Raw genomic sequence first — 20828 nt, 5'->3', positions numbered from 1 at the left:
CTTACTGTTTAAGGACCCAGTCCTGCAACCCTATTGAATCCACAGGGGCTACTCATGAATAAATAAAATCAGGTGCCAAATTGGTGGTAGCAATATAAATCATAGTAGCGCAACCATATGTTGGAGCAGATTTAAACATCTAACCCAGCAAAATCTACCTCAAGATGACTTTAATGCCAGGGACAGCTGTCAGGCTGCCACTAGCTTTACAATGAGTAATATTTTGTCTTTTGCAATACTAGAGTAAAAGTGTCTTTCATCATCTCCATTAGAAACTTTTTGTTAATCCAAGGATTTAGAATTTAGTCATAACAACAGTACTCTGAGCAGAAACCCGCTGTATCTGGGCTGTGCCGCAGGGAATCTTTTAAAACCAAATTTTTAAGAAGTAGGAAATCAGGGTAGGGCTGTTGGTTGTGGTTTTTTTTTTTTTTTTAAGTTTTGGGTACTTTTCTGCAGTTGTTGAATTTATAAATCCCTTTGCTAAACTTGGGATCCTACTACAAAAAATGTACTGGCTGGTGAGTATGTTACTAATCCTCTGCACAGGAGAAAATGCTTGATCTGCTTAAATGTGATCATGTTGCCTTCCACGGGCTGGCCTACAAAGAGGAAAAACAACCCAGCATAAGCTACAGTGGCAGCCAAAAAAGCATGTTAAAAGATCTTTAAGGTTGCAAATCAAGAATAAAAAATTTAGGAGATGCCAGGTTTAAGGTCAGGCTCACATCATTATAACTTGGGAGGTGGTCAAGATTTTCTCCCCCATGTATCGTAGTGCCCTGGGCCTGCCATTAGCTGCTTGCTTCACCATGTGAAACCTGGGGCAGACTCCCAGGTCATGTCTTCTGCAGGCCTTTGTAGTTAAAGCTCTGCCCTGTAAGAGGACCCATGCCGGTCTCCTAATATGATCTGATGTAACCTTTCTGTGGAAGGTTATTTATGTCAAAAAAGTTATTGGACTCTGTCCTCCCAGACTTTAACACTCCCCACCCCATTCCCCCCACGCGGAGTTCTGGCTGCAGGAATCCTTAGTCGGGATCTACATTATGTTGTATTGCTCCTGCAGGGAGAAAGGCAGAAGAGCTCTCGCTCTTCTCACACTGAACCCATTCACACTTGTCGAGGGCTGCCAGGCCCAGCTGGGTCACAGCTGCAGCTCACTGGAGAATGCATTCCTTCTTAGAACAAAACAGGGAGGCTATTTTCCTTGCTCCCTTGGAAAGGGGCTGAATGAAGTCAAGCACTGGGCAGCCACCACATAACTACTGCCTTAAGCTGTGTTTATTCAAGCCAGGCCTTGTTTTCCTGGGGTACCAAGAAAGGACCAAAGACAGAAATGAATGAGAGCACCTTCTGTTGAAGGTGACAAGAGAGTAGGATTCCCAGTCCCTTTGTTGCAGGCAGGATTATCTGGATTGCCCTGGCTGCTGCTTCTGTGTAGATTTCACATGTTTATTATTTATATCTAGAGCCTGGCATTCTGTAAAATGAAAATAACCAATTAATCAAGTCTCTTTGGCAGGCATTATAAACAAAAACATTCCAGTTTCAATCCAGGCCAGAAATGCTCTGGCATCCCCAGATGGAGCCTATTAATCAATCCTGATGACTGCCTACAAGGAGGGCTCTGTGTAGACTTGGGGGAGATGAGATGGAGAATTGAAGCTTGATTCAGAAGTGGTTAGAAAGGGTTTATTTGGATGGTGTAAATAGACCCCAGAAGACGTGCAGCGAGGTGGTTTGGGTTAATTGTATATTTCACTGAGATATTTATAAAATCACATGTATGCAAGGATGAAGAGACAGTAACAAACGCCTACTGCAGAAGAAAGAAGATTACAAATGGGGGCAAGATGACATGGTTTCAGCTTTTTAAATTGAGTCAATTTCACCAGCCTTTCAGCACATCTGAGCCAGAGCTCTGGGCCAATGCCTAGAACCAGGGTTCAATCGGGAATGGAAGGAGATGGGTTCTGAGCCAACATCCGGAAGAAGGGTTTTGGCCCAATGCCTGCAGCTAGATTCCTAGGTCAACTCTAGGGTTCGGGGGAATACTCGGGCCCTGGTTCAGAAAAAACACCAGGATATTGAGCAAATGCTGGAATTTCATCCTTTACTCTGGAATAGACTAACTGAAAATCAGGACCTCATTATCCTCTTTCAGATCCCTCCTTCAACCTCTTCTTTGCTGTGAGTCTACAAAAAGCTTGACAATGGTTAAGAGGCTGGTGCACTCAGACCCCTGTGGATCATACGGACCAATATTGTCCCATAGTTTCCTTGTATTTCCCCATCTGTCTGCCTCCATCCGTTGTCTCTTCTCTTACGTTCTCAGGGCGATGAACCTGGGCAGTGAATGAATAAAGAAGGCAGTGTGTTGTTTCCCCCCATGCATTTGTTCCCTGGGTTTTCTCAGCACCTGTGACATTTTCACTACACTGCCTAGCTACCCTGTATCTTTGAACAATGGGAGTGTGCGGGGGTGAGGGAATCCCTTAAGCACCAGCATCCTCAGAGCAGGCTGACACAGGATTGGGGCATTGGTGGGAACTCTGTTCAGAGATCATTGGACAGTAACACAAGGATGCCATATGTGATGGACATGGAATTGCTAAGTATTAATCTACGAATTAGTAACCATTTATGAAGACTGTATATGACCAGGCTAGTGAGGGAAGTGATTGTATATTGGGTTATTAGAATTTCCTTTATGACTGTATTGCTTTAATTTATTAGGGGTCTGTGGAGGGAGCAATACAGCAGATCTAGGTAAGGACACCCCAGAACACAATTGAAAGACCACTGGTCAAGCTGTTAGCTTCAAGAATCTTGTCTCCAGTCCCAAGTCAGCTGCAAGTTTTGTTTTGCTGAAGTTAGGCAGCTAGAGATCAAAAGAACACAAAAGAGCTAAAAAGTCTTTCTCAGGGGGCAAAAGGGGGTTACTTGTCAGCAAGGAGACAGGCAGTGACAGAGACTCTGTGGAGGGCGTCTAAGCAGGGGACCTTCCCAGAGCCAGGGAATCAATTGCTGAAGATGCAGACAGAATGTTTTATCGCTTTTAAGATATGGGTTTTTTTTTCTGAAATGCTTTCGTTCTAAATCAGGGATCCTTTCCCTTAAGGAGGCTGTGTGGTCACCGCTTGCCTCTGTCATTGCCGCAGAGGGGACAGGACAGCAGGGTCTGCACTGAAGTCAGATCTGGTGAGGTCAGTCAGATCTCATACACAGAGAACTGCAGCCCGGGCCCTGGTCTGAGAGTGGGAGACTCACCGGACTTCACTCAGACTCCCTAGAGCACCCCACAGTGGGCGAGGGGACTGAGCTCCTGGGGGCTCAATTTAGGGGCTGGCTCCAGCCCTGGCCCTGCTCCATTTCCCCCTCCCCCTTTCCCTCTACACCTTCCCCCCTCCATTCTCCCCTTCTTCTCTCCCCCTTTCCCTCTACACCAGGGATCGGCAACCTTTCAGAAGTGGTGTGCAAGTCTTCATTTATTCACTCTAATTTAAGGTTTTGCGTGCCAGTAAAACATTGTAATGTTTTTAGAAGGTCTTTTATAAGTCTTTAATATATAACTAAACTGTTGTAGTATGTAAAGTAAATAAAGTTTTTAAAATGTTTAAGAAGCTTCATTTAAAATTAAATTAAAATGCAGAGCCCCCCCAGACCAGTGGGCAGGACCTGGGCAGTGTGAGTGCCACTGAAAATCAGCTCACGTGCTGCCTTCCGCACGCGTGCCATAGATTGCCTACCCCTGTTCTACTCCTTCTCCCCTTCCCTCTACACTGTCCCCCCTCCATTCTCCCCTTCTCCTTTCCCCCTTTCCCTCTACACCTTCCCCCCTCCATTCTCCCCTTCTCCTCTCCCCCTCTACACCTTCCCCCCTCATCTATCCCCTTCTCCTTTCCCTCTTTCCTCTACACCAGGGGTGGGCAACCTGAGGCTGAGAAGGAGTCTGAATTTACCGATGTACATTGCCAAACAGCCACAGTAATATGGCAGCAGCCCCACATCAGCTCCCCCCACCTCTCCCCTGCCCCCGTTCTCAGCACCTCCCACCAACAGCAGCCCCACCAATCAGCGCCTTCCCCTCCCTTCCCGCACCTCCCAATCAGCTGTTTTGTGCAGGAGGCTCTTGGGGGGGGGGGAAGAGCGAGGGCACAGCAGGCTCAGGGGAGGGTACGGAAAGGGGTGCAGGGAGAGCAGAGCCAGGGGTTGAGCAATGAGCACCCCCCAGCACATAGGAAAGTTGGCACCTGTAGCTCCTGAGTCGGTGTCTATACAAGGAGCTGCATATTAACTTCTGAAGAGCCACATGTGGTTCTGGAGCCACAGATTGGCCACCCCTGCTCTACACCTTCCCCCTGTGACGGGTTGGATCACAGAACCCCCCCCCGGGAGCTGCCACCTGATGTGCCAAGATTACCTCTGCTCCTCGTTTCCCTGCCAGCTCAGGACTCCAACACCCTGTCTTGCTGAGCCAGACACTCCCGTTTTCTCCAACAAAGTCCCAGGGTCAGAATTACCTGCCCCAAAGCTGCAGGTTTACCTGAAAGCAGCTCACAGAAGTGTGCCTGTCTTTAACACTCAGATGCCCAACCCCAATGGGATCTAAACCCAAATAAATCCATTTTACCCTGTATAAAGCTTATACAGGGTAAACTCATAAATTGTTTGCCCTCCATAACACTGATAGAGAGATATGCATGGCTGTTTGCTCCCCCAGGTTTTAATACCTACTCTGGGTCAATTAATAAGTAAAAAGTGATTTTATTAAATACAGAAAGTAGGATTGAAGTGGTTCCAGGTTGTAACAGAACAAAGTAAGTCACCAAGCAAAATAAAATAAATTGCGCAAATCTATGTCTAATCAAACTGAATGCAGATAATTTCACCCTCAGAGATGCTTCAGTAAGTTTTTCCTCAGACTGGAAACCTTCCAGGCCTGGGCACAATTTTTTCCCCTGGTACACTCTTGTTCCAGCTCAGGTGGTAGCTAGGGGATTCTTCATGATGGCTCCTCTCCTTCCTTTGTTTTGTTACACACCTTTATAGCTCTTTTGCATAAGGTGGGAATCCTTTGTCCCTCTCTGGGTTCCCACCCCCTCCTTCTCAATGGAAAGACACCAGGTTAAAGATGGATTCCAGTTCAGGTGACATGATCACGGGTCCCTGCAAGACCCCAAGCCTTCATTCCTCCCAGCCTGAGTCACAGGAAAGCCTGCCTGCAAACAGAGCCAGCCAGTCAATTGTCCTGGTTAATGGGAGTCATCAAGATTGCAAACCACCATTAATGGCCCACACTTGGCATAATTACAATAGGCCCTCGGAGTTCTATTTCATATTCATAGTTTCAGATACAAGAGTGTTACATTTATACAAATAGGATGATCACGCTCAGTAGATTATAAGCTTTGTAATGATACCTTACAAGAGACCTTTTGCATGAAGCATATTCCAGTTACATTATATTCACTCATTAGCATATTTTTATAAAATCATATAGGCTGTAACATCATACCCCCCTCCATCCTCCCCGTCTCCTCTCCTCCTTTCCTTCTACACCTTCCCCCATCCATCCATCCCCTTCTCCTCTCCCTCTTTCCCTCTACTCCAGGGTGGGCAAACTACAGCCCGGGCTGCATCTGGCCCTTCAGACATTTTAATGCAGCCCTTGAGCTCCTGCTGGGGAGTGGGGTCCGGGGCTTGCCCTGCTCCGCGCAGCTCCCAGAAGCAGCAGCATGTCCCCTTTCCGGCTCCTAGGCATAGAGGCAGCCAGGGGGCTGCAGATGCTGCCACCACCCCAAGCGCTGCCCCCGTAGCTCCCATTGGCCAGCAACCGTGGGCAATGGGAGCTGCAGGGGTAGTGCCTGCGGACAGGGCAGGGCACAGAGCCGCCTGGCTGCACCTCCGTTTAGGAGCCGGAGAGGGGACATGCTGCTGCTTCTGGGAGCTGCTTGAGGTAAGTGCCGCCTGGAGCCTGCACCCCTAACCCCCTCCCATGCCCCAACCCCCTGCCTCAGCCCTGAGCCCTCTCCTACCCTCTGAACACTTCGATCCCAGCCTAGAGCACCCTCCTGCACCCCAACCCAGAGCCTGTACCCCAGCCGGAGCCCTCATCCCCTCTTGCGCCCCAGCCCTGATCTCCCTCCCACCCTCTCGATCCCAGCCTGGAGTACTCTCCTGCACCTCAACCCCCTCATCCCCAGCCCCACCGCAGAGCCCACACACTGAGACGGTGCCCTCACCCCCTCCTGCACCCGAACCCCCTGCCCCAGCCCTGACCGCCCTCCCACCCTCTGAGCCCCTCAATCCCAGCCTGGGGCACCCTCCTGCACCCCAACCCCCTGCCCCAGCCCTGATCCCCCTCCCATCCTCCGAAGCCCTTGATCCCAGCCTGGGGCACCCTCCTGCACTCCAACCCCCTCATCCCCAACCCCAGAGCCTGTACCCCCAGTCAGAGCCCTCACCCCCCTCCCGTGCCCTAGTCCCAGCCCTGATCATCCTCCCTCGAACCCCTGGTCCCACCCTGCAGAACCCCCACCCCCACTTTCATCAGCATTCAGGGCCCACCCTACAATTTCTATGTGTCCCTCCTTGGGCCAAAAAGTTTGCCCACCCCTGATCTACACCTCCCCCCCCCCATCCATCCCCTTCTCTCAACTTCTCGCCTCCCCTCCCCCCTCTCTCCGCCGCCCAGCCTAGCCCGGCTGCAGCCCGTGCGCGGCGCGCTCGCTAGGTGGCGCTGTCGCGCGGCGGCCGCGGCTTCCCCTCACGCTCGGGCCGGAACGCGAGCGCGGCGGGGCCGGTTGCCGGCCGGACGCGGAGAGACGCGGGACCCACCGGGTCGGTTAGTGGCGCGAGATGGCGCGGGGAGGCGGCAAGGTAAGGGCGGCAGCGGGGGGCCGGGTCCTCCCCGGTCCCATAAGGCTTCGGGCTCCGCTCGGGTGAGGGCGTCTCAGGGGCTCGGGCGCCGCCGCCCGCAGCGCTTCCTCCTCGCTCCGACGGAGGGGGCCGGGCGGTCCCGCTGCGCTTCCCCTGAGCTGGGCCCGACTCCCGCCTCTGCCCGGCCGGTGACCCCCTTCCCCCCCCCAGGAGCCCGCCTCTGCCCGGCCGGTGACCCCCCCCGCCCCCGGGAGCCCGCCTCTGCCCGGCCGGTGACCCCCCCCGCCCCCGGGAGCCCGCCTCTGCCCGGCCGGTGACCCCCCCTCCCCCCGGGAGCCCGCCTCTGCCCGGCCGGTGACCCCTCCCGCCCCCGGGAGCCCGCCTCTGCCCGGCCGGTGACCCCCCCCGCCCCCGGGAGCCCGCCTCTGCCCGGCCGCTGACCCCCCCCCCCCCCCCGGGGGCCCGCCTCTGCCCGGCCGCGGTCCCCCCCCCCCGCCCCCGGGAGCCCGCCTCTGCCCGGCCGCTGACCCCCCCCCCCCGCCCCCGGGAGCCCGCCTCTGCCCGGCCGCTGACCCCCCCCCCGCCCCCGGGAGCCCGCCTCTGCCCGGCCGCTGACCCCCCCCCGCCCCCGGGAGCCCGCCTCTCCCCGGCCGGCCCCCCCCCCCCCCCCCGGGAGCCCGCCTCTGCCCGGCCGCGGACCCCCCCCCCGCCCCCGGGAGCCCGCCTCTGCCCGGCGGGGGACCCCCCCCCCGCCCCCGGGTGCCCGCCTCTGCCCGGCCGCTGTCCCCCCCCCCGCCCCCGGGCTCCCGCCTCTGGCGGGCCGGGGTCCCCCCCCGGCCCCAGGGAGCCCGCCTCTGCCCGGCCGCTGACCCCCCCCCGCCCCCGGGAGCCCGCCTCTGCCCGGCCGCTGACCCCCCCCCGCCCCCGGGAGCCCGCCTCTGCCCGGCCGCTGACCCCCCCCCCGCCCCCGGGAGCCCGCCTCTGCCCGGCCGCTGACCCCCCCCCGCCCCCCCCCGGGGGGAGCCCGCCTCTGCCCGGCCGCTGACCCCCCCCCCCCCCCCCCGGGGAGCCCGCCTCGCCCCGGCCGCGCCCCCCGCCCCGCCCCCCCCCCGGGGGAGCCCGCCTCTGCCCGGCCGCTGACCCCCGCCCGCCCCCCCCCGGGGGGAGCCCGCCTCTGCCCGGCCGCTGACCCCCTCCCGCCCCCCCCCGGGGGGAGCCCGCCTCTGCCCGGCCGCTGACCCCCCCCCGCCCCCCCCCCGGGGGAGCCCGCCTCTGCCCGGCCGCTGACCCCCCCCCCCCCCGCCCCCCCGGGGGAGCCCGCCTCTGCCCGGCCGCTGACCCCCTCCCGCCCCCCCCCCCGCGGGGAGCCCGCCTCTGCCCGGCCGGGGACCCCCTCCCGCCCCCCCCCGGGGGGAGCCCGCCACTGCCCGGCCGGTGACCCCCTCCCGCCCCCCCCCGGGGGGAGCCCGCCTCTGCCCGGCCGGTGACCCCCGCCCGCCCCCCCCCCCCGGGAGCCCGCCTCTGCCCGGCCGGTGACCCCCACCCGCCCCCCCCCCCGGGAGCCCGCCTCTGCCCGGCCGGTGACCCCCGGCCGCCCCCCCCCCCCCGGGAGCCCGCCTCTGCCCGGCGGTGACCCCCTCCCGCCCCCCCCCCCGGGAGCCCGTCTCTGCCCGGCGGGTGACCCCCCCCCGCCCCCCCCCCCCGGGAGCCCGTCTCGGCCCGGCCGGTGACCCCCTTCCCCCCCCCCCCCCGGGAGCCCGTCCTCTGCCCGGCCGGTGACCCCCTCCCCCCCCCCCCCGGGGAGCCCGCCTCTGCCCGGCCGGTGACCCCCTTCCCCCCCCCCCCCGGGAGCCCGCCTCGGCCCGGCCGGGGACCCCCTTCCCCCCCCCCCCCCGGGGAGCCCGCCTCTGCCCGGCCGCCGCCCCCCCCCCCCGCCCCCCGCGGAGCCCGCCTCTGCCCGGCCGGTGACCCCCCCCCCCGCCCCCCGGGGAGCCCGCCTCTGCCCGGCCGGTGACCCCCCTCCCCGCCCCCAGGGGAGCCCGCCTCTGCCCGGCCGGTGACCCCCCTCCCCGCCCCCAGGGGAGCCCGCCTCTGCCCAGCCGGCGACCCCTGTTCTCGCCCCCTCTCCTCCACCCCCCGGGGGTGCTGGCCTCTGCCAGTGTAAGCACTTTTCAAATGTGGCCCCGGGTGAGTGATCCATCCAGTATATCAGAGCGGTAGCCGTGGCACCGTATAGACTAACAGACATACTGGAGCATGAGCTTTCGTGGATGAATACCCAGTTTGTCAGATGCATGTAGTGGAAATTTCCCCTACATGCATCTGACAAAGTGGGTATTTACCCGCTAAAGCTCATGCTCCAGTACCTCTGTTAGTCCATAATATGGTGCCACAGGACTCTTTGCTGCCATCCAGTATAGGAGCCTGTCTCTGACAGTGGCAGCACTAGATAGTGCAGAGGAAGAGTGCACAAAGCTTAGTAATGGGCAGTAAAAAAGAGACAAGGTGGGTGAGGTCATATCTTTTATTGGACCAATTTTTGTTGATGAAAGAGAGCTCTGTGCAAGCTCAAAAGCTTGTCTCGTTCACCAACAGAAGTTGGTTCAGTAAAAGATATGACTTCACCCACCTTGTCTCTCTAATATCTTGGGACCAACAAGGTTAGAACAACACTGCAAATGACACACACAAAAAGAGCATTAAAAGAATTGTCCTTATGCATCTCTGGCAAATTAAATTCCTTAAAGACATGCTATCAGCTTGACTTTTTTTTTAAATAAAGTGTTTGAAAACATAGTTTTCACAGACATCTCCTTTTAAATAGAATGACCTGAATTTTTAAAGAATGTCTTTGGACAAGTAGTAAAAAGGGGGAAGTTTCTTGCTGATACTTAGAGGGGTATTTGGTGTTGCTCTCAGGTCCACGCAAAAGGTGTTTAACTCTCCCCCCCTCCTCCTCCTGCTTTTTCTTTGTGCATGTGCCTCCTTTTCAGTTTTCTTGTTACTTGTACTGGCAAACACCCTCATGCAAGTGAGGTTCCCCTGCAGAGCACTGCACAAGAATAATCTCATGCTGGTGCATGAGGGAGAAAATGCAGGTGACTACACACAAAGTGCTGTTAAGTGCACAAATAAACTGAACAAAAAGGGTTTTTCTTTAATCTTTCACTTTCAGTAAAGTTAAATACAACTTATTACAATAGTAGGTACGAAATGTGGTTTTTCAAGTGTCATTTTATACCTTTTCCATAAAAAAGACAGCAACAGCAAAAGAACATTTCAAAACATTTCTACTGCTTCTTTCTGCTCCACTGTCTCAGAAGCCCCAAAAAGATGAGGATAAAAACTTATTTTTGGCAAACTTAAAGTGAGATCATTTCCCAGCAGTTTTTGGCAGTGTTAGATTTGTTACAATCTCCTCTCATGGAGAAAGTAGATCTAGCTAGTGACAGCTACCAGAGACTAGTGTATGAACCCAGGTAAACAGTGGTACCTGGGTATCTTTGTACTCAAGCTGTAACATAGTTTTATATTAAGTAGACATGACCAAACACGATCCATACGTTTCCTCACCCCACCACTTAACTGCTGCTACAAACGCCAGAAAGTGAAGTCCTGTGGTGTTCTACAGTCTAGGCTGTCTATCAATTTAATAAATCTCTCTAAATGTATAGCGTTTGATTATTTTCTCTATTCTTATTGGCTATAATATTTCAGTGTTACTTAAAATAGTTTTGCAGTATTACCTGGAAATAGAAGCAAAAGATGAGTAATAAAACTTTTCACTTCCAGTGGAGGATCTCAAAGTGCTCTGAAAATGTTAATGAAGTTTTGCAGTATCCCTAAGAGAACCAGGAGTTAAAGTTGATGCCAAAGAATTGACTTAGCCAGGTTAACACAGCAAATCATCAGCAGGTCAGGGACTACGACCCATATCTGTTGACTCTCATCCTGTGCTTTAATACCCAGATCATCCTTCCAATTCCGTTACTTGGCCATTCATTATTATTAATCGTGTTTATTACTGTAGTGCCTACGGGTCAACCAAGAATAGAGCCCCATTCTGCTAAGCATTGTAAAAACACATCGTCCCTGGCCTGAAGAGCTTGCTCTTATGGGTTGGGTTAAGGTATGTTATGGCCAGGAATGCCGCTGCCTTACATTTGGAATAAATGTAAAGAAGCCATTGTAATTAGATGTCTGAAACAATAGCGGTAACACCCCAAAACAGAGGCACATAGAAAAGCTGAGTAAAAGCTGAATCCAAGAGGGTTCAAATGCCAGGACTAGAGCTTTAACTGGTGGAACTATTTTGGTCAGCATATGAGTATCTGTTTGAGAGAGACAGCACAGGGAAAGATACAGAGAGAAACAGAACGAAAGCCAAGCAGATACAGCCTGGAAGCATGGTGGATGGCTCCGGGATAAGGCTAGAGAAAAGTTTTGCATCAGAATGCTGGCTGAAAGAGTTTGATGCTATGAGCAGGGAAGCTGTTTGCTGATTTTTGGTTCCTTCTGTGTTTGGAGAAACAGGACTTACATTATTTGTAAATAAACAAGATTGAATCAAAGGTATCTGAGTCCATCAATTTCTCCTCCCAAGGAGAACAGCATGAAGGGCCCCAAACTTAGATTAGCCGCTTGGGTCAAAAGGGATAACATTACTATCTAAATAGAGCAGGTGGACACAGGGTGGGGGGAAGTGGTATAACAGAAAAGCTGGGTAAACAGTGTGATGGCAGCAGATGTCATGTTAGGTGTACATTCAGATGAACATTCTTTTCAGAAAAAAGATGACCGACGCCAAGCTAGAAAAAGTGCTATTTACCAGCAGCCCAGCAAAACCGAACATTTTTGTTCTAGGCTCTGTAATTTTAATTATATGCTGCCCACCGGACAAGCTATTGATGAACACTTAAAAATCCTTGGTTCAGTCTGTGGCTGAAAATGAAAACTGGCCTTTTGTCACTTTCTTTGCAAATGGCACCTAAGGGCATAACAAATGGATGATTTGCCCATCTAGCTCCTTTGCTGAATTAATCTTCTGGCTTTGTTCATCCAGATGACACAATTATTTAGGTTAATCAAGACAAGTGGAGACTGAGGAACTTCAGAGGGACCTAACAAAGCTAGTTGAATGGGCAACACACTGGCAGATTAAATATTAATAGGTCCAAAGTAATATTTCTTCCAAAACTGGGAAGAATAATTTGATTTGTTCATACACATAGTTGGATTCTAAATTAACCATGTTACCACTCAAGAAACGGATCTGGCATCATTCTGAATAGCTCAATTAAAATGGTTGTTCATTGTGCAAAGATAAATCAGAAGTGCTAACAAGATGAAAAAACCCTTGTGCTTTTGAAAATAGGACCTAGGCCTCCCAAGTCACATAGGTGCTTTTGAAAATTTTACTCAGTATTTTTTAAAAATTTACTCAACATTATTAAAAACAGCTTTCATAAGGGATAATAAACTCATGCTTCATGGTAAGCCAGTTGATAATTGACAGGGTTAGGAAGAAACTTCTCCTATGGGCAGATTATTCTATTACAGTCTGCTTCGGGATTCCGTATACCTTCTGCTGAAGCATCTAGTACTGACCACTCCTTGAGGGTTTGTCTACAGGAACATTTAGTTTGTGGCAAGCCTGGGTATGAATCTACCCCACCTCAACATGAGTCAACAATGCGATGCTGTTGCAAAAAAAGTAAATTCAATTTTGGGTTGCATTAATCAGAGGTATAGCATGCAAGTCATGGGAGGTGATAGTACCACTCTACTCAGCACTAGTTAGGCCTCAGCTGGAGTACTGTGTCCGATTTTGGTAACTGCTGTATGGAAAGGATATAGAGAAACTGGAAAGGATCCAGAGGCGAGCGACAAAGATGATCACAGGGATGGAATGCAAGCCATAGGAGCAACGGTGGAATGAACTTGGTATGTTTAGCTTGGGAAAGAGGAGATTAAGGGGGGACATGATAGTGGTCTTCAAATACTTGAAATGCAGAGAGCAGGACAAGAGGCAATGGGATCAAACTATAGCATAGCAGATTTAGATTAAATCTCAGGAAAAACTTCCTAACTGTAAGAACAGTAGGACAATAGAACAAACTGCCTAGGGAAGTAATGAAATCTTCACTGGAGGTTTGCAAAAAGAGGCTGGATAGCCATCTGTCTTGGATGATTTAGAGGCAACAAATCCTAGGTCTTCATAGATTCTAGGACTGGAAGGGACCTCAAGAGATCATCAAGTCCAGTCCCCTGCCCTCATGGCAGGACCAAATACCGTGTAGGCCATCCTGGATAGACATTTATCTAACCTACTCTTAAATATCTCCAGAGATGGAGATTCCACAACCTCCCTAGGCAATTTATTCCAGTGTTTAACCACCCTGACAGTTAGGAACTTTTTCCTAATGTCCAACCTAAACCTCCCTTGCTGCAGTTTAAGCCCATTGCTTCTTGTTCTGTCCTTAGAGGCTAAGGTGAACAAGTTTTCTCTCTCCTCCTTGTGACACCCCTTTAGATACCTGAAAACTGCTATCATGTCCCCTCTCAGTCTTCTCTTTTCCCAACTAAACAAACCCAATTCTTTCAGCCTTCCCTCATAGGTCATGTTCTCAAGATCTTTAATCATTCTTGTTGCTCTTCTCTGGACCCTCTCCAATTTCTCCACATCTTTTTTGAAATGTGGTGCCCAGAACTGGACACAATACTCCAGTTGAGGCCTAACCACCACAGAGTAGAGCAGAAGAATGACTTCTCATGTCTTGCTCACAACACACCTGTTAACGCATCCCAGAATCATGTTTGCCTTTTTTGCAACAGCATCACACTGTTGCCTCATATTTAGCTTGTGGTCCACTATAACCCCTAGATCCTTTTCTGCCATACTCCTTCCTAGACAGTCTCTTCCCATTCTGTATGTGTGACACTGATTGTTCCTTCCTAAGTGGAGCACTTTGCATTTGTCTTTGTTAAACTTCATCCTGTTTACCTCAGACCATTTCTCCAATTTGTCCAGATCATTTTGAATTATGACCCTATCCTCCAAAGCAGTTGCAATCCCTCCCAGTTTGGTATTATCTGCAAACTTAATAAGCATACTTTCTATGCCAATATCTAAGTCGTTGATGAAGATATTGAACAGAGCTGGTCCCAAAACATACCCCTGTGGAACTCCACTTGTTATACCTTTCCAGCAGGATTGGGAACCATTAATAACTACTCTCTGAGTACGGTTATCCAGCCAGTTATGCATCTACCTTATAGTAGCCCCATCTAAGTTGTATTTGCGTAGTTTATTGATATCATCACGCGAGACTGTATCAAATGCCTTACTAAAGTCTAGGTATACCACATCCACCACTTCTCCCTTATCCACAAGACTCGTTATCCTATCAAAGAAAGCTATCAGATTTGTTTGACATTATTTGTTCTTTACAAATCCATGCTGGCTATTCCCTATCACCTTACCACCTTCCAAGTGTTTGCAGATGATTTCCTTAATTACTTGCTCCATTATCTTCCCTGGCACAGAAGTTAAACTAACTGGTCTGTAGTTTCCTGGGTTGTTTTTATTTCCCTTTTTATAGATAGGCACTATATTTGCTCTTTTCCAGTCTTCTGGAATCTCTCCTGTCTCTCATGATTTCCCAAAGATAATAGCTAGAGGCTCAGATACCTCCTCTATTAGCTCCTTGAGTATTCTAGGATGCATTTCATCAGGCCCTGGTGACTTGCAGGCATCTAACTTTTCTAAGTGATTTTTAACTTGTTCTTTTTTTATTTTTATCTTCTAAACCTACCCCCTTCCCATTAGCATTCACTATGTTAGGCATTCCTTCCGACTTCTCAGTGAAGACCGAAAGAAAGACGTCATTAAGTATCTCTGCCATTTAGAAGTTTCCTGTTACTGTTTCTCCCTCCTCACTGAGCAGTGGGCCTGCCCTGTCCTTGGTCGTCTTCTTGCTGCTAATGTATTGATAAAAAGTCGTCTTGTTTCCCTTTATTCCTGTAGCTAGTTTGAGCTCATTTTGTGCCTTTGTCTTTCAAATCTTGCCCCTGCATTCCGGTGTTGTTTGCCTATATTCATCCTTTGTAATCTGTCCTAGTTTCCATTTTTTATGAGACTCCTTTTTATTTTTAGATCATGCAAGATCGCGTGGTTAAGCCAAGGTGGTCTTTTGCCATATTTTCTGTCTTTCCTACCCAGCGGAATAGCTTCCTTTTGGGCCCTTAATAGTGTCCCTTTGAAAAACTGCCAACTCTCCTCCGTTATTTTTCCCCTCAGTCTTGATTCCCATTGGACCTTACCTATCATCTCTCTGAGCTTACCAAAATCCACATTCCTGAAATCCATTGTCTCTATGATTTCATGATCACTTTCACCCAAGCTGCCTTCTACTTTCAAATTCTCAACGAGTTCCTCCCTATTTGTTAAAATCAAGTCTAGAACAGCTTCCCCCAGTAGCTTTTTCAACCTTCTGAAATAAAAAGTTGTCTACAATGCAGTCCAAGAACTTATTGGATGGTCTGTGCCCCGTGGTGTTATTTTCCCAACATATATCTGGATAGTTGAAGTCCCCCATCACCACCAAATCTTGGGCTTTGGATGATTTTGTTAGTTGTTTAAAAAAAGCCTCATCCACCTCTTCCACCTGGTTAGGTGGCCTGTAGTAGACTCCTAGCATGACATCACCCTTGTTTTTTATCCCTTTTAGCCTAACCCAGAGACTCTCAACATTTCCGTCTCCTATGTCCATCTCCACCTCAGTCCAACTGTGTACATTTTTAATATATAAGGCAACAACTCCTCCCTTTTTCCCCATCTATCCTTCCTGAGCAAGCTGTACCCATCCACACCAGCATTCCAATCGTGTATTATCCCACCAAGTTTCGGTGATGCCAACAATGGCATCTTGGCAGGGAGTTAGACTAAATGACCCTTGTGGTCCCTTCTAACCCTGTGGTTCTATGATTTACACTAGCCTGCTGAGGACGAACTGTCTGTGGACCCTGCTGACGTGTTAACAATTTGTTAATGTACTTTGATCTAGTCCCATTTGAAAGAGGATAGATCAAAGTACATTACCCAAGTGTTAATGCGTGTCAACAGGGTCCACACACAGTTAGTTGGTGCAGGCTAGATTCAAACCCCAGCTTGTCCCAAACTAAAAGTTCATGTAGATAAGCCCTGAGACATAATACTGGACTAAATGGACCACTAGTCTGATCCAGTATGGGAAGTCCTATATTCTTATCCTCTGTACATAAATGTCAAATTAGGAGTTAAAACAACAATAGGGATTAGTAAAGTGAAATGTAAGTTCTATGTTGATCAAGGCGAGAATTAACTCCTTTAAATGACTTCACTTAAGCATGCCCCATCACATTCTAATTCAGTTTGGTTCTTTCTTCCAGGCAGCCATAGTGCTGTGTATGGATGTAGGCTTTGCAATGAGCAATTCTGCTCCTGGAGAGGAGTCTCCATTTGAACAAGCCAAGAAGATGATGACGATGTTTGTGCAGCGACAGGTACGTTTGATTTCCGTTTGAGTATGATACACTTAAAAGGTTAGAAATGAAAGAAGGAAAACAGTGAGGCTTGCTAGATTCTTTTCTTCATCCTTTTTATTTGATTATATTGTGTTTAGCTGGGAAAGTAGTTAGAATTATTCTAATTGACGGTTATATGTGACAGGTTTCAGGGGGGCAGCCGTGTTAGTCTGTATCAGTAAAAACAACGAAGAGTCCTTGTGGCACCTTAGAGACTAACAAATTTATTTGGGCATAAGCTTTCGTGGCATAACCCACTTCATGAGATGCATGGAGTGGAAAATACAGTAAGCAGGAATAAATATACAGCACATGAAAAGATGGGAGTTACCTTATTAAGTGGGGGGTCAGTGCTAACGAGGCCAATTCAGTGAGGGTGGATGTGGCCCATTGACAAGAAGGGGTAAATATCAACCCAGGGAAAATTACTTTTTGTAGTGCTCACGAGGCCAATTCTATCAAAGTGGATGTGGCCCATTCTCAGCAGATGACAAGAAAGTGTGAGTATCAACGGAGGGAAAATTACTTTTTGTAGTGACCCAGCCACTCCCAGTCTTTATTCAGGCCTAATTTGATGGTGTCAAGTTTGCAAATTAATTCCAGTTCTGCAGTTTCTCCTTGAAGTCTGTTTTTGAAGTTTTTTTGTTGAAGAATGGTGACTTTTAAGTCTGTTATTGAGTGTCCATGGGAGATTGAAGTGCTCTCCTACTGGCTTTTGAATGTTACAATTCTTGATGTCTGATCTGTGTCCATTTATTCTTTTGCACAGAGACTGTCCTGTTTGGCCAATGTACATGGCAGAGGGGCATTGCTGGCACATGATGGCATATATCAAATTGGTAGATGTGCAGGTGAACGAGCCCTTGATGGTGTGGCTGATGTGGTTGGATCCTATAATGGTATCCCTTGAATAGATACGTGAACTGAGTTGGCAACGGGGCTTATTGCAGGGGTTGGTTCCTGGGTTAGTGTTTCTGTTGTGTGGTGTGTAGTTGCTGGTGAGTATTTGCTTCAGGTTCGGGGGCTGTCCGTAAGTGAGGACTGGCCTGTCTCCCAAGGTCTGTGAGAGTGAGGGATCATCCTTGGGGATAGGTTTTAGATCCTTGATGATGTGCTGGAGAAGTTTTAGTTGGGGGCTGTAGGTGATGGCTAGTGGTGTTCTGTTACTTTCTTTGTTGGGCCTGTCCTGTAGTAGGTGACTTCTGGGTGACCCAAGTGCTAACCCTATTCAATAACAGAATAGCTGGTTTTACTGTTATATGCGAGAGCAACACTGGCCTTTCTCCCAGCAGATTTTTGTGGACGACAAGTGCACCTAGCTTGATCGCTCCCCTTTTTTAAGCTAGAAGAGGCTTTCATGAGGAAAAGTGCTGTCTTAATAAATGTTTCAGCATTGTTAAAATTTAGCATCATGCAGAATTACTCTAGGAACTGAGTGATCTGATTTTACTCATTTCCCCCATATGTTGATCAGTAATACTCATAGCAGCCTGCTAGTTGAATTTAATTCTAAGTTAATGAGCTCTACGTTTGCATACATTTTGGAAGGGCTGTATATGTGGTAGCATGGAGTCTGCTGTAATTGATACCTAGTTGCAAAATTTGTATAATATGCTTTCTATTTAACATATGTATGTACAACATAGTGTATATTTTTGTAATTTTTTTTGTACCTTCTCCATCTCCAGGTGTTTGCTGAGAGCAAAGATGAAGTCTCTGTAGTTTTGTTTGGCACAGATGGCACGGAGAATACCCTTGCCAGTGGTGATCAGTATCAGAACATTACTGTACAAAGACACCTGATGCTACCAGATTTTGATTTGCTGGAGGACATACAAAACGCGATTCAACCAGGCTCTGAACAAGCAGACTGTATCCTCTTTGGCTGTACAAAATCGCTGAACTAGATAAAGTAGCATGGAGGACTGGGAGCTTATGTTGTGAAATTGTCCCAGAAGTGTTGTTGATGTCATAACTACTATTAAACGTATGTTGTCCTTTTGAATTTAGGAGTTGACAGTTTGCACAAGACCCAGTTTTCCAGATTAACCAATTTTCAAAGTTCTTTATAAGATGTTAGGTGGAGTCTTGGCCCCAGGGAATTGTTTCTAGTATAAAGTACTGAGTTAATTAAGCATTGAGCCCTTCTGGTATCTTCTTCTCCATGAGACGGAGAGAGAAAAAAATACAGCAAAGAGATAATGTCAGATTAGGCTCAAAATATGTGTGTTTGTTTTTAAAGGGACTTACAAAGCCTAATGCAAAATAGGTTTTCATCAAATTAAACCTATGAAAACGTAAAAAAAAATAAATTAACCCTCCCACCAAGGGAAGCCCAACACAGCTGCATGGGCTTAGGCATTTCAGATTGATCAGTCCTCATTTTGCTGTGAAATGCATACATTAAGAAAAGTCACTTTTGTTAGTAACATAGGTGAGAGTTTTTGAAAGTGTTCCTCTAAACATTTCATTTGAAAATTTTTCCCATTTCTCTCTGTTCTCCTTCTCCACCCAAAAAATAATTTTTCATTTGTAGTCAGGTTGGCAGAGCAGCGCCAGAGGAGCCTGCAGCCAGTCAACTGTATGTTGCCACAAACTGAGTCATATTCTCGGTTTGATGGGTATGGAGGTGTGTACATGGATGCGATCTATCAAGGGACTTAGGTGCGTAAGTCCTGGTTTTAGGCACCATTGCGATTCACAAAACTCCAGTTCAGCTGCCACCTAACCTGGAGATGCCTTAACTCACTTGGCACCTAATTTTTTCCCTCTGGGTGTGTACACTGCAGCCTCACTCTAGGTGCCTGGTCACCTATCTCCCACTTGAGCATGCACACTGCTGCCTTGCAATTGGTCATCTGGACACCTATCTCCCATATAAGCCCCAGAGTAATTCACAGACTGGGAAATAAAGGCGTCTGGCTCCCTAAGTTGCATGTGGGGGCATGATCCAGTAGGTGGCCTCTAAACATGGCCGCTGGATCCAGGTCCCTCAGGTTAGTTCACACACAACAGCTGGGGATGGAAGGAGAGGGCTCTCTTGTGACCTTTAGCGCAGTGGATAGGGTACTCACCCAGGATGTTAGAGACTCCCATTTAAATCCTCTGTCCTCCTGAGAGAGAAAAGGGATTTGAACAAGGATCTGCCCCCGGTCAGGCTTACACTAGGCTATGGAATATTCTGATATGGGTCTCCAGTTGAAGTTGTTCCACTTTTATTAAACAATTGAATAATTAAATATTAATTGAACCAGTGAAAAAGTTATAGTAACTCTATAGCCTAGTGGTTAAGGCCCTCATCTGAGAGGTAGCTGATCCCTCAGGAGGAGGTGGGACTTGAACCGGGGGTCTCCCACATCCTGAGTAAGTCTCCTATATCTTAGGCTAAAAGTTATAAGGGAGGTCCGCCACCCCAACCCACCGGGCTGTTTTGTTTCAGGGCTCCACACAAACCTAGGTGGCCTATGCCTGCCTTCCTCGGGTCATGGATTGCTAGCAGTGCTAGGCGACTTCTTGCAGCCTGGACGGAGGAGCCTATCTCTGAGAGAGGGGTGGGACTTAATACCCCCCCTCTGGTTCGCATCTCTCACTGGCTAGCTAAGGCGGCTCCCTGTCTAGTGTGCTGGCTTTGTTGTTTGCAGCCTACAGTGCCTATCTCTCCCCATTTGTTGTCTGGGTAGCTGACAAAAAAGGCTACTCAGGCTTTGTGAATGGCAGTGTTGTGCCTGTGATTTTCTAGGTGCCTAAAAGGTGCCATGATGCTCAGTATTGCAGTGCCTCGATCCCTGAGCACAGAGATAAGAGCACATCCTCAATGAAATTACTTGAGAAAAGAAATGTATCAAGAGATGTAAGAAATAGATGTTTATTAAGAAAAGGGGAATTATAGTGAAAAATGATGTCATGTTTTGAAACTACATGTAGTTTTCATTCATGGATACCAAATAAAGAGATGATGATAATACAAAAAGTCTAGGTGATAAATGTTTTCATTGGGCTCGATCCTGCTCCTATCATACCTTTGCTCTTGACTTCAATAGCAGGATTGGTCCAAGGTAACAGTCTTCCCTTTAAAAGTGCAGGGAAAAGACAGGGTTGTAGGAAAGGCAATAGATAGTTTTAGTAGGTGCCAGTTTGGTTCTCATACACTAAAATGCTTTAACTGTCTCTGCAACCGCTAAAATAAAGATAAAAACATGTATCTTTGTGACACAGTCTTGTTCTAAATGTCTTTTGTCTTTAACTCACTTAGTCCTGGATGCACTTGTCGTGTGCATGGACTTGCTTCAAAAGGAAACAATGTAAGTACTGCAACCTGGGGACATGCATAAGAATTCTGAAATGGAGTTTTGAGAGCTGAGCTGACTCCACTTGAATGC

General features: G+C 49.2%; 1 protein-coding gene across 1 annotated transcript in view; it reads left to right on the top strand.

Annotated features, from left to right (window-relative positions):
* The first annotated feature begins 6783 nt into the window (after nt 1-6783).
* Nucleotides 6784-20828, top strand: part of XRCC5 (X-ray repair cross complementing 5) — an 81679-nt gene continuing 67634 nt past the window's right edge. The window contains exons 1-4 of the mRNA XM_045032942.1: nt 6784-6885; nt 16315-16428; nt 18138-18321; nt 20702-20750. Of these exons, the coding sequence (XP_044888877.1) occupies nt 6865-6885; nt 16315-16428; nt 18138-18321; nt 20702-20750 (368 nt within the window). The 5' untranslated portion in view covers nt 6784-6864. The remainder of the gene's footprint in view (nt 6886-16314; nt 16429-18137; nt 18322-20701; nt 20751-20828) is intronic.

The sequence above is a fragment of the Mauremys mutica genome, chromosome 10 (genome assembly GCF_020497125.1).
Source record: "Mauremys mutica isolate MM-2020 ecotype Southern chromosome 10, ASM2049712v1, whole genome shotgun sequence".
NCBI classification, from domain to species: domain Eukaryota; kingdom Metazoa; phylum Chordata; order Testudines; family Geoemydidae; genus Mauremys; species Mauremys mutica.
The sequence above is the reverse complement of the archived record's forward strand: the minus strand, read 5'-3'. Positions and strand labels throughout refer to the sequence as shown.